Below are 13,917 nucleotides of genomic sequence, written 5' to 3'. Positions count from 1 at the left end.
CGACCACAGGGAGCTTGGGCACTCTAGAATAATTAACAGTGACTAACTCCTCCCCTTCTACTTCCTCTCCTAGGCAGTCTTAGAATGTGCCCTGCAGGAGCTGGGTGCATTTTTAGCTCACTCTGGGCTATATATATAATCTGCCTGCGACGAGGGCGCTGTTGAGGGTCTGGTCGCAGCTGCTTGCAGCTCGCCTCCAGAACCCGGCTGCCAGAACCACCGTTCTGGGGTCCCCGTCACCGCTACATGCAGCGCGCCTCGCGGACCAGAATCCAACGCCGCATACAACAGCCTCTGGACAGGGGTAAGTATAACCCCCGGGTCCCTGTTAGCAGGGATCCGGGTGGGATTTCACAGAAAGCACGGCTAAGTACCTTCAGGTAGGGGGCGGAGCTTAGCGCGACGCGCTACTGTGATGCCGGCTTCCGTCTCCTCCCTCCTCACGCTGCAGAGCACGAGGCACTCTCCGGACGCTTACAGCGCTGGAGATCACGAAGCGGCAGCGGCAGTCTTCCTACCAGCGCCAGACAGCCCTAAAACTGTGAGTTACAGTGGGCGTTAGAGAGGACAGGTGATTTGGGCTGCCAAACTCCCTGATAGCCAGGCGCTCGCTTAAAACGGAGCGCTATTGCTGGCTTGTGACAATCTGTCCCCTATACTCCTCTCCTGTCCAGCATTTCCTGCTTTCCCTGGGTGATTGCTGGGTGTATGAATATGGCTGGGGGTTCCTCAAAAAAGGTGGCCTGTAAGAAATGTGGGGCTAAGTTTACCCCTCAGACTGAGGGCTCACTTATATGTGACCCCTGTACAGCAGGTCCCATGATGTCACCCCCTCCCTCACAAGAGGTGCCTATATGGGCGTCACAGTTGTCTACTGTGATTTCACAATTGGCCTCTGAACTATCTGCCTCCAGGCAGGACCGAGACGCAGCCAGAAATCAGCAGGCTGATTTGGCTGCTGCAGTGGAGGGTTTAACTAGGTCTTTAAACCCAGATCCTTCTGCACAGCCTCCTCCTCCCATTTTGGCTCCTGCAAGCAGGATATTTCCTCAGTCTGTCCTATTAGAGGACACTGATGATGATATGCCGGATTTGGAGGAGGGTGATGTTGGGGAGCCTGAGGCTCCATTGCTACCAGAGCCAGAGGTTACCTCTCAGGGTCTGGAGGATTTAATCCAGGCTGTCCGCTTAACGCTTAATGTTACAAAGGAACAGAGGCCTTCTGAGCGTCCTTCTGTGTTTGCTAAGAAGCAAAGACAGTCTGCAGTTTTCCCAATCTCTGAGGAATTGGACGACCATTTAAAAAAGGCCTGGTTACATCCAGATAAAAAATGTCAGGTCTCCCAGAGATTTTTTACCTCTTACCCTTTTCCTGCAGATAGCAGAAAGTCCTGTGAGACGCCCCCTACGGTTGACCCATCAGTATCCCGTCTGTCCAAAAAGACAGTACTACCTATACCGGGAGCTTCCACACTCAAGGATGTCTCGGATAGGCGCTTGGACAGCACCCTTAAAAACATCTACACCTCAGCGGGCCTCCTTCAGCGTCCTGCGCAGGTGGGATGTTGGGTCAATAGGGCTATGGAGGTTTGGGCCGGTCAGGTGTCCTCTAATCTGGGAAATGACCCCTCCTCAGGTGACTTGGTTTTGTTGCTAGAACACATACGGGAGGCAGCAGGCTACCTAGTGGAGGCATCATCAGATGTCTGTCTGCTGGCAGCTCATATTTCGGCCTTGTCGGTTTCGGCTCGCCGCACCCTCTGGTTGCGTCAGTGGAACGCGGACGCCGATTCCAAGAAGGCGGTGGAGGCATTGCCCTTCTCCGGGGATGCGCTCTTTGGTACAGAACTGGACAAGATGATCTCACAGGCTACGGGAGGTAAGTCCCAATTTCTTCCCTCAGCAGTCCCTCCTGCTCGTCGGACCTTTCCCACATCGGGAAACCAGTCCTTTCGATCCTTCCGCCCCACACCTAAGTTTAGGGGCAGATCAAGGGGGGGGGCAGTCAGTTCTCGGGGATTCCGAGGCAGGGGCAGAGGTTCAGCCGGCACCCCCATCCTGGATGCCAAGGCTACCTCCAAGCCCTCTGCATGACTCTCCCAGCCCCGTCTCGGAGCACAGGGTGGGAGGCCGCCTGTTGTTTTATCATCAGGTTTGGTCCCTTTCCTGTCAGGACGCCTGGGTAAAGGACCTTATTGCAGTAGGGTACAAGATAGATTTCTTGTTACCCCCTCCTCCTCGTTTTTTTCCAACAGGTTTGCCAGCTTCTCCAGAGAAAAGCAGGGCACTGCAGAGGGCCATCCAGAAACTCAGGGACATGGGGGTAGTTATCCCTGTCCCAGAGTTGGAGAGAAGGAAGGGATTCTACTCCAGCCTGTTTCTGGTTCCCAAGCCGGACGGCTCCGTGAGGCCTATCTTGAATTTAAAACACCTCAATCCGTTTCTGCGCTTCACACGGTTCAAGATGGAGTCTCTGCAGTCTGTGATTGCAGGTCTGGAGCCCGGGGAGTTTCTTGTATCCATCGATATAAAGGATGCATACCTGCACATCCCCATCTGGCCTCCTCATCAGGCCTTCCTCCGGTTTGCCATTCAGAATTGTCACCTGCAATTCAGAGCCCTTCCCTTCGGCCTCTCATCTGCGCCCAGGGTATTTACCAAAGTCATGATGGTTAATACTCAGGGCGCAAGGGGTTACCATTGTCCCTTACTTGGACGACCTTTTGTTGAAGGCTCCGTCCAGGGAAGTCCTGCTGAACAACATCCAGCGGACGCGACAGACACTGGAATCCCACGGATGGATGCTCAATATCCAGAAGTCACAGCTGACTCCCTCGCAGAGGATTCTGTTCCTGGGGATGATCCTGGACACGGCCCACGGACGGGTCTTCCTCCTTTCAGTCCTGCTTTGCACAAGGTTGTTGGGAAAGATGGTGGCCACGTTCGAGGCGGTGCAGTACGGGCGTTTTCGATCTCGGCCCTTTCATCTGTGTCTGCTCCAACAGTGGTCAGGGTCGCATCTTTTTCTTCATCAGCGAATTACCCTTTCCCATCAGGCTCGAGCTTCTCTAGCGTGGTGGCTCGACTCCAACAACCTGCAGGAAGGACGGCGGTTTGCCATTCACAGCTGGACGCTCCTCACCACAGATGCAAGTCTAAGGGGTTGGGGAGCGGCCACGTTGGGTCTCCACTTCCAGGGCCTTTGGACGCCGGAGGAAGCGCAGTTGTCCATCAATGTGTTGGAACTCCGAGCGGTGTACTATGCTCTCCTTCAAGCGGAAGTCATTCTCAAGAACAGGGACATCAGGGTGCAATCCGACAATGCCACGGCTGTGGCTTACATAAACAAGCAGGGAGGTACTCGCAGCCGTGCAGCGATGAAAGAGGTGAAGAGGATTCTGCTTTGGGCGCAGGAGCACGCGGGGGCCGTATCTGCAATTTTCATTCCAGGCGTGGAAAATTGGGAGGCAGACTACCTCAGCCGACGAGACGTCCATCACGGAGAGTGGTGCCTGCACCCCCAGGTCTTCCAGACCTTGATCCGTCGGTGGGGATGTCCTCAGATAGACATGATGGCCTCCAGGCACAACCATCAGTTGCCTCGGTACTGCGCACGGACAAGAGACCCTCAGGCGGTGGCTGTAGACGCGCTCACCGCTCCTTGGACGGATCAGTACCTTTACTTCTTCCCTCCGTTGCCTCTCATTCCTCGGGTCCTACAGAGAATCCGCAGGGAATCGGTAACAGTGCTGTTCATAGCTCCGGACTGGCCTCGCCGGTCGTGGTACATGGTCCTCACAGACCTGTTAGTAGACGAGCCGTGGCCTCTTCCACTCTTCGAGGACCTGCTCACACAGGGTCCGTTCGCCTGTCCGAACTTACAACATCTTCATTTGACGGCATGGCTGTTAAGAGGTCCATTCTAAGAAAAGCAGGGATCCCTCAGGCAGTGATCCCTACCATGATCAGGGCCAGGAAGCAAGTAACCTCGGTGCATTACTATCGCATATGGAGGGCCTATGTGGCCTGGTGTGAGACCAGAAGGGTTTCTCCTGTAAATTTCAAACTGGCCCGGTTGCTTCTGTTTTTACAAAAAGGTCTTTCCTCAGGACTCTGGCTGGGGTCCTTGAAGGTGCAAGTGTCCGCTCTATCAATTTTTTTCCAAAGGAAACTGGCGCTCCTTCCTCAAATTCAGACATTTTTCCAAGGGGTGTTGCGGCTGCAACCACCTTTCAAGCCCCCCACGGCTCCGTGGGACTTGGACTTGGTCTTGACCTTTCTCCAGTCCTCCCTGTTTGAACCCATGGAGGACGTGGAGTTAAAGTATGTAACTTGGAAGACCGTCTTGCTTCTGGCGTTGGCCTCGGCCAGAAGGGTGTCGGAGCTCAGTGCTCTCTCTTGTAGGCCTCCTTTCTTGTGTTTTCATGAGGATAGAGCGGAGCTGCGCACTTCCAGTGTTTTTCTCCCAAAGGTGGTCTCGGCCTTCCACATTAACCAACCTATTGTGGCACCGGCCTTTAGGGAGGAGTCAGAGGACGCCAGAGCGCTGGACGTGGTCCGGGCCTTGCGCATATATGTATCCAGGACTGAGTCCATGCGTAAGTCAGATGCTCTTTTTGTCCTCTATGACTCCCTGCGTCCTGGCTGGCCCGCCTCCAAGCAGGCCTTGGCCAGGTGGATTAGGCTGACAATCCGTCAGGCTTATGTGGCTTCCTCTAGGGTGCCACCGTCTTAAATTTCCGCTCATTCTACGCGTTCGGTGGGTACCTCCTGGGCGGCTGCCCGTGGAGTGTCTATTCAAGAGTTATGTAGAGCGGCTACTTGGTCTGGCCGCAGGACCTTTGTCCGTTTTTACAAATTTGACACTTTTGCGGCGACTGCTTCGCAGTTTGGCCGTTCTGTGTTAAGGGTCTCTCAGCGTCATCCCACCCGTGTTGGGAGCTCTGGGACGTCCCCACTGTAACTCTCCAGTGTCACCTAGTGGAGGAAAGAGAAAAGGGGATTTTGTACTTACTGTTAAATCCTTTTCTCAGACTCCATAGGTGACACTCGACGCCCACCCGACGCTGTCTCTCTCTTTTCTTGCTGTTTCAGGTTGATCAGTTACTAATCAGTTACCATATGTCTTATGAGACATTGATACTTTGCTTTAATGATGGGTTTGTTTCATTCTGTTATGAATGTTGTTTTTCAACCTATGTTTCACTCTATGTGAGTGTGTGTGTGACTTGTTATGTTTAACCTCATCTCGGAAGTGTGTTGTTTTTTTCTTTCTTCCAGCTCCCTCCGGGCACATACCTAGACTGCCTAGGAGAGGAAGTAGAAGGGGAGGAGTTAGTCACTGTTAATTATTCTAGAGTGCCCAAGCTCCCTCCAGTGTCACCTATGGAGTCTGAGAAAAGGATTTAACAGTAAGTACAAAATCCCCTTTTTCCAATCCAGACCGCTGGTTACAAGGGGTCATTTCCAGAGGTTATCTTTTGGACATTTGGCTCCTGTACCAGACAAATTTCTTGTCACTCTGTCCTCTGCCCTTAGACTGACTAACACAGCAGGCCTTACTTCTGCTGTTTCCTCGCTTCTGGAAGCAGGAGTCATACTCCTGGTTCCACCTCGACAGCACGTTCTCTGTTTCTATGCCACTCATTTTCTAGTAAATAGATGTCTCCTTTTGTCTTCTCCATTTCAAACTCCTAATCTCCCCCCCCCCCCCCATACCTTTGCTGAGACCAATTCAAAATGGAGTCTATCCGCTCGGTTAACTTGTCCATGGAGGAAAAATAATCTTTAGCATACAATAATATAAAGGATGCTTACCACCATGTCCCCATTTGGAATGGACACCTCCATATTTTAAGGTTTGCAGTGTGTCCTGCTCACTACCAATTTTGGGCACTTCCTTCTGGACTCTTCACAGCCCCCAGGGTCTTTACAAAATGTATGGCTCATGCCTTTTGCCCTTTTTACGTCAAAAGGAAGTAATGGTTACTACTCATCTAGACAAACTGCTACTAAAGGCTTCTTTTGGAAGTTGTTCTCAACACACAACTAACTTTTGATCACGCTAATCTTTGGGATATCTATCTATCATTAAATCTGTGTCACATCCGGACAGAATAAGAGCACATTTTCCTCAATGCTAGAGATCTAAGCATGGTGTTTTATGGGCCTTCTATTTCAGACCAAGGAAAGTAGAGTTTACCTTCCTCAGAAAAAGATTGTGGATCTACAGTCCAAGACTCGCACTCTCTTACAATTGCCACTAGTATGTTCCCTTCTCCCACCTCCATGCCAGGACCTTGCAAGCTCAGACTCTTTCTTTGGTCACCCAACAAATCTTTCTCACCTTAACCCGTCGGTGGGGTCTTCATACGTGGACCTGATGGCCTTGCTTCTCAAGAAGTTGCCTCGGTAAGGTACTCGCACCCGAGATCATAGGTGTGATGACAACTCTGTAGATATTTTGGCTCCCATATCTGTTTCCACCTCTGGCCATGCATTAAAGAGTGTTTCAGGGAGTAAAATGGTATGTCCTGATTCAAGAGCTGTTGGTGGAGGATCCTTACTGTTTTCGACCAGACCTCCTTTAAGGTCCTTGCCATTGCCACAATGTGCCTTGTCTGGCTGCGAAACCCAGATCCTAAGATCAAAGGGTTTATCATCTGCTGTTGACACAATGCTTCATGCATGGAATACTGTAACTTCACATTACTTTATCGCATTTGGTGGCTTTACATACTATAGCTTTTGTGTGAACGTCAAGGATTTTTAGCTACAATTTTTTTTGCCTTACGCGCCTTTTTCGTTTTCCTCCAAGTGGGCTTGGCCAATGGTCTCGATTATTATTATTATTTTTTAAAGGCCAGGTTTCAGCCTCATCTATGCTATTTCAGAGATGATTGGCTGATTTTCAGATTTTCACTTGTTTTCTTTAGGGTGTCCTCTATACCCACCTGCTTATATGTTCCACCTGACCCTACTTGGGACTTCAATTTGGTACTTGACGGTTTTCAGAAAGCCATCTTTTTTTTTTTTTTTCCATCAATAAAATTTTTATTGTAACATGTTTTTAATATGGGGAACAGAAATGAAAAAAGGGGACAATTAAGGGGGGGGGGGGAAAGGGATATCGGGTGACAAGCACAATCATTATACAATATGTTTCGCTACGCAGAGCGAATAGTATATGTATAGCATGAATAATAAAGAAATAGGGACAACAAATAGACATTATTATCCACTAGCCTCAATATCAGGCGAAAAGAAAGCCGTTATCTATATAGCATCAGACCTCGGGTTATATCACACTACCTTTGATGGGGATATTTAACGGGTGAGGTAAAATTAACCAAGTAACTAAGGTCATTCTGAGCTCTCTGGGATTTCATTTAGGTTAGACTGACATGGATCTGCCGGGGGGGAGGGGGGGAAATGTTTAGCACCTTCGCCATCAGTTATGTACATGTGCCAAGGAAGCCAGTGCAAATGGGGGGAAGAGGGCGAGGAGACATATGGGGCAAAGTTAGTTTCCATGAGGAAGTGGTGATTCGTCTTCATAACCACTTGAAGCAGGGGTGGCGGAGAGGGTTGTTTCCAGTGCTGGGCTAGGTTGGCTCGGGCAGCAATAAGGATATGACCCAAGACATACCTATCCCTAGGGGGGACAGTCTGCGGATAGACATGGAACAGGGCAAGGGATGGGTCCGGGGTTATCGCCACTTTCAACACAGTAGAGATCAAGCCAAAGACCTCAGACCAATACTGGTGGATTGCGGGGCAGGACCAGAAAATGTGGTAAATGTTGCCTATACATCCGCATAGCCTCCAGCACTTGTTAGAACAGGATGGCCAGAAGGTGTGCAGGCGATCAGGGGTTAGGTATAATCTATTAATTAGTTTGATGTGCATCTCTGTATGATTTAAGCAACGGGACATTGCATAGGAGGTGTGAAAGATTTGACGCCATTGCAGAGGAGAGAAAGTTACGCCTAGGTCTGATTCCCATTTCTCGTGAGGGGACGCTTTGGAGAAGGTAGTGGGGGTTACCAAAGTTCTGTACCAAAAGGAGATGTCACCTTTAGTTCCTATCATGAAAGGTCTGGACAGGAGTGTCTGAGATGTAGCATCTGGGGGGGTATAGGAAGGGAAGTGGGCCTTCCACCAGTGTGCTAATTGTAGGTAATGGAAGTATTCAGAGGGGGGAATAGAGTATTGGCGTTGTAGGGTGGGGAATGGTAGCAAAGAGTGGGATTCTAACAAGTCTCCTAGGGTGGTGATGCCAAGAGTCTTCCATGTGTTTAAATTGAGGTTCGGGATTAATTTTGCTACTGTTGTAATGGAAATGGAGGGTATGGCGTTTGCCGAGCCAGATAGAGTGGCTAGTATTCTGTCCCAGGCTTGTAAAGATGCTTTGGTGGATGGGAGTAATGGTAGATGACTGGGTCTAGCTTGTTTTGGAATTCTAATTAAATCTGCAAGGGGGATGTGAGGGGTCTTGGCTTGTTCAATGGATACCCAACCTGTGGCAGAAACAGTGTCAGAGTAATTTTTAAGAGGGGCCAGGAGGCACGCTGTATGGTAGCTAACCAGATCGGGGAGGTCCAGGCCACCAAACGCCCTAGGTAGGGACATTTTGGAGCGGGCTATTGCTGGGGGCTTGGTTGACCACACGTATTTTGACAAAATGGTCGTGCCAAGTCGTAGGAATTTTTTAGGGATTGTGTATGGTATGGTGCGAAACAAGTACATTAGTTTAGGAAGTAATGTCATTTTAAAAGCAGCCATACGTCCCATCCAGGAGATATCGTAAGACACCCAGGATTTAGTTAGGGTGGACAGCGTAGCGAGGAGGGGGGTGAGGTTGACATTAAAGACATTGGGTGTATTCGAGGGGATGTGAATGCCCAAATATTTTATCGCTTCTGTTTGCCAATTGTATTTGTAGAGTGATTTTAAATGGGGTAGATATCTTGAGAGATTGATCGGAAGGGCGTCTGTCTTGGTAGTATTTAGCTTGTAATATGATGCTGCGCTATAGGAATCTAAGATCATGTGAAGGTATGGGAGTGTTTTCACCGGATTGGTCACAAAAAGCAGAACATCATCGGCAAAAAGACTTAACTTATGACATTGAGGGCCTATCTGCAAACCGGGGAAGTTGTAGTCGTTGCGTATAGTGATGGCTAGGGGTTCTATTGAGAGCGCAAAGATCAAGGGAGATAAAGGGCACCCCTGTCTAGTGCCATTTGTGATACTAAAGGAATCGGATGTGAAGCCGTTGCTGAACACCCGGGCCGTGGGAGAACTATAGAGCGTCAGGATCGAGTTGAGAATTCGGTCCCTGAAGCCAAAGCGTGTGAGCACTTCTCGCATATATTTCCAATTCAGCCTATCGAAAGCTTTTTCAGCATCAAGGGATAGGAGAAGAAGATCTTGCTCGCTAGTGAGGGAGTCGATCAGATTGAATACCCTCCTTGTATTGTCGGAGGCCTGTCTTCCTGGAACAAAACCCGTCTGGTCCGGGTGCACCAGCAACGGAAGGTATTGGTTGATACGGAGGGCCATTAGTTTGGCAAATAGTTTAATATCACAGTTTAAGAGAGCTATAGGGCGATAATTCTGGCAGAAAGCCGGGTCTTTCCCCGGTTTGGGGATGGTCACTATACGGGCTTCTAGTAGTTCTGTTGGGGAAGAGCCTAGGGAGGATAGTTCGTTAAAGAGGTTTGTTAAAAGTGGGGTTAGTGGGTCTTTGAATGTGATATAGAAGTCAGTTGTGAAACCGTCTGGGCCTGGTGCCTTATTGCGGGGGAGGGATCTGATGGCTGATTGGATCTCCGAAGCGGACCATGGGGCATTGAGGGCTTCTAGTTGTTCCGGCTTTAAGGATGGGAGCTGTATTTTGTCTAAGAAGGAAGATATTGTAATGTTGGTGGGTTGTGGGGTGGAGGTATCGGAGGAAAGGTTGTAGAGCTGGGAGTAGTACTTAGCAAACTGGTTAGCGATGTCCTTGGGATTTAAAAGTTTTTCTTTAGTAGGGGAAATGATATGTTTGATTCTATTTTTGGCTTGTTGGGTTCGTAGTTTACGGGCAAGCATTCTGCCTGATCTATTACTAGACAGATAGAATTTGTGGCGCATTCTGTTCAGGGCTAATTGTGTGCGGGCTAAGAGGAGTCTTTGAAGTTGGTTACGGATGCTTGATATCTCTAATTTCAAGGTTCTAGATGGGGTTGTTTTATTTTGGGTCTCTAGCTTTGATAGCTTGGTCTCTAAATCTAGTTGGGCCTTAATAGAACTGCGTTTGAGGAAGGCGCCAGCCTGTATAGCTGCTCCTCTCGTAACTGCCTTTAGGGCACACCAGTGAGTGGTGATAGACGTTTCCTGTGGGGAGTTATTAGAGAGATAAGAGTTAATGGAATTTAAAATTGTTGCTTTAGCTGTAGGGTCTTTTAACAGGTGGGGGAAGAGACGCCAAGGTCTCGGGGGGATTGTTGACGGGTTGGGGCACCACTTCCATGTGACGGGAGCATGGTCAGACCATGTGATCGGGAGAATATCAACATCTGTGGTGCACTGTAGAGACCACTTATCGCAGAGGATGTAGTCTATTCTGGAATAGGAGTTATGTACCAAGGAGTGGAAGGTGTAGTCGCGACCAGTCGGGTTTTTAGTCCTCCAGATGTCGTATAAGTCGAACTCTAAGAGGAGATTGCGGAAGGCTAGGGATGGGCCAGACACCTGGGAGGAGCGGGATGTTGATTGTTGGGACTTATCTAGTTTGGGATCTAGGGCTAGATTGAAATCTCCTAGGAAGAAAGCCATCTTTTGAACTGTTAGTTGGTGGACTTGCGTTTCCTCACTCTTAAGGTGGTTTTTCTGTTGTCTATTACCCCCCACTGACTGATTTCTGATCTGGCTGCTTTATCTTGTAAGGCAACTTTTTGTTTTCCGTTCTGACCGGCTTGTTCTTTGTACAAAACCCTCCTTCCTGCCTAAGGTGGACTCACATTTCCATTGCACCCAGAATATTGTTTTACCGGCCTATCCTACAGCCTCTTCCTCTACATCTCCGGAGACTTCCCTGACATCTCTGGAAGTTGGTTGGCCAGCCTCTAGTAACACTATTGCTAGGTGGGTTACCTCGGTAATCTGGCAGATTTATTGGTCTTCAGACCTTGATACAGTTGCTGCTGCAGCGAAATGCATTGGTGTAACTTGCAGGTGACCATCTTCACTGATCCATTCAGCTCCGAGACTTACATCACCAAAGTGTGTGGACCAACCTCCCTACTAAAGCTATTGTTCTCCAGGGTGACGACCCAGTAAGACTTCCACCTACCGCACAGTGGAGTGTGCTCATCATTGTTGCAGGCTACAGCAAGCTTAGGAGGTTGCTTTCTCCATAAAGCCGCAGGAAAAGCACACCATTTTGCTCCCAGGGGACTGCTACACTCACGAGGCACCACCAGGAACGGACACTCTTTTCCAACAGGTCAAATGACCTATGGGTGATTATACCACTATACACAGAATAACTGAGCTCTTAGTCACCTATTTTAAATTGTTTTTATCTACATATTTATGTATGTCCACTTGTTTTATATTATTATTGATAAATTTATTTAATAAATACAATGTCACCCACCCACATAGCACAGTCAAACCTCTTTTTTTTTTCTATGGGATTCAGATCTGCCTGTTCCTGCTCCATTAGGAGCTCATTCATTCAGCTTGCACTGAGTGCTTCTTGGGACTGTTTGTGTTGGTGTTTTTGTGCCGGGCTCTGCGACCTGGTCATCTCTGCACACCTTTTCCAAGTACCTGTAGGTAGGCATCACAGTATGGATGTACATTTTGAGTGTGGCTGCCCACCCCACCACCTTGTTAGCTTGCTTTGGGAAGTCCCAAAGTAATGGCGCAGAATCTTCCAGTAAGGCAATAGAGGATTTTTATTTATTTACATACTGTAAAATCTCTTCATTGGAGTCCATCTGGGGGGCGCTGCAATTTCTCGCTTTGTCTGTTTTTTTTTTTCTTTTGTTTTTCTTCCTGATATTTTTGTAGAGTTGATGTTTTCTCAATATGGCTTGATCCTGCTGGAGGTGGGAGGAGTTAGATTTAGAGTTGTGGTACTTATGTATTAGCCGGGCGGCCGGCTAATATGTTGTGACTTACAGGCGGTGGGTCGGCTGCCGGCGGGATGAAGGAGGTGCGGCGGGGGGGGGATGAAGGACAGATGGTGGCTTGTCCGGCGGGCCGGGCGGCAGGGCTTCAGCACCGGGTGGCTGGAGGGGTGGAGATCTATGCGGCGGTGCTGAACCGGGAGCCGGACGGCAGCAATGGCCGTCATTTAGCATAGTGACCGCTGAGGGAGGATCACAGGGTTTCCCTGCTCCCCCCAGCGCTTGCATACATTGCGCCCGCCAGAGAGGACTGTCATGGCGGCCGGGAGTGCGGGGATCCGAGTGACGGAGGCGCCGGGGACATCCTGGATGGTAAGTATCATGCACACTACACACACAATTACACATACTTTACAGGCACTTACACAATCATATCCCCACTATCCATGTCATACCCCCAGTGTCAACGTAGGCTTGGAGTTAATTTTAGAAAGTTTGGCGAGCCCGAAGCGTGGCGAGCAGACACGTATCCATGTCCCCTCGTACGGCTCGCTGAGCTCGCCACACTTTCTAAAATTAACTCCACGCCCACGTGGACACTGGGGGTATGACATGGATAGTGGGGATATGACCCTTATGTATTATCTGAGCTCCAGTTACGTAAATTACGTAATTTGCTTAAATTACGTAGTTTACATAGCCAGCATGGTAGTGTATTGGTATTCTCAATACACCACTACGCAAAGTACGTAAGGGGTACCAGAGTTGTTTTTATGCCTTATCCTCCATAGCCCCACTCTAACCCAGAGTAATGGTGCAGCATCCCCCAGGGGGACCGTAGAAAAATCCTATTTTTTGGAGGTTGGTACCCATTGTGAAGTATAAAATGTACCAAATAAATGGAGTGTAGCTAACCTATGCCGGAACAAAAGGTACAGCTTAATTTAAAAATGAGAGGTTACTTGCTCCATGCATATACTCTCATAAACCCAACTTTTATGTCTGTCTTGTATTGTTGCAGCTATTTTTCGTGTGTGTGCAACAAGCTTGATGTAAATTACCTATTTGTGTTTTTAATAAATAGAACCGTTACATTTTAAAATAATGTGTCGTCCAGCAGCAGATGACATACTTTGTTTTATTTTTAATTTCAATAGGCATTTTGGATGGAATGGCCAATCCTAATGGTGGACAACTGGTCCTAGCTGGTGACCCAAAACAACTTGGCCCAGTGTTAAGGTCTCCATTCGCCATCAGCAATGGATTAGGTTAGTGACTCTTACAGTTCTTGAATGTTGGATTAGCAGCACTGTCCTGTAAACACAATAGAATGCATGTAATTTAATGTATTTATACCATTCCTAAGGAGGAGGCTTCATCAGAGTAGGGTGAATAAAAGCCCCCTCCAGCAATTAAAAAAAAAAAAATGTATAGGTTATTTTTACAGTTTGGACAAATATATTCTTTGATATAAACCCATCTATCACATGCTATTTACAGGGATTTGGAAATTGAGTTCCCTGCATTCCATACAATCACCAAAAATGACTGGTTTACTCTTAAAGACACATTTTATCATTACATATCCATACCTCCCACCTGTCCCGCTTACCATGGGAACGTCCCGATAGTCGGGGACGTTCCCGCGTCCCGCCCGGGGCCGCCATTGTCCCGCGGTGGGGGGGGGACAGTTGGGAGTCCCCCCAGCCTGCCAAGAATAGACGCTGTGCACGTCGGAAAATGGGGGCGCGGCCGGAGGACTCGTCATCCCGCGAGGCCACGCCCTCTTTTCGCG

The 13,917-nt window shown here is 48.8% G+C and overlaps 1 protein-coding gene across 2 annotated transcripts in view; it reads left to right on the top strand.

Moving 5' to 3' along the window:
* Positions 1–13,917, top strand: part of MOV10 (Mov10 RNA helicase) — a 119,431-nt gene that overhangs the window by 71,374 nt on the left and 34,140 nt on the right. For both annotated transcript variants that reach the window (XM_083172784.1, XM_083172785.1), the window contains exon 14: positions 13,280–13,390. In XM_083172784.1, coding sequence (XP_083028910.1) covers positions 13,280–13,390 — 111 coding nt within the window. The remainder of the gene's footprint in view (positions 1–13,279; positions 13,391–13,917) is intronic.

This window comes from Crinia signifera, chromosome 2 (assembly GCF_055691185.1).
Source record: "Crinia signifera chromosome 2, ASM5569118v1, whole genome shotgun sequence".
Lineage (NCBI taxonomy): Eukaryota > Metazoa > Chordata > Amphibia > Anura > Myobatrachidae > Crinia > Crinia signifera.
Note: the sequence above shows the minus strand (reverse complement) of the source record. Positions and strands in the feature narration are given on the sequence as shown.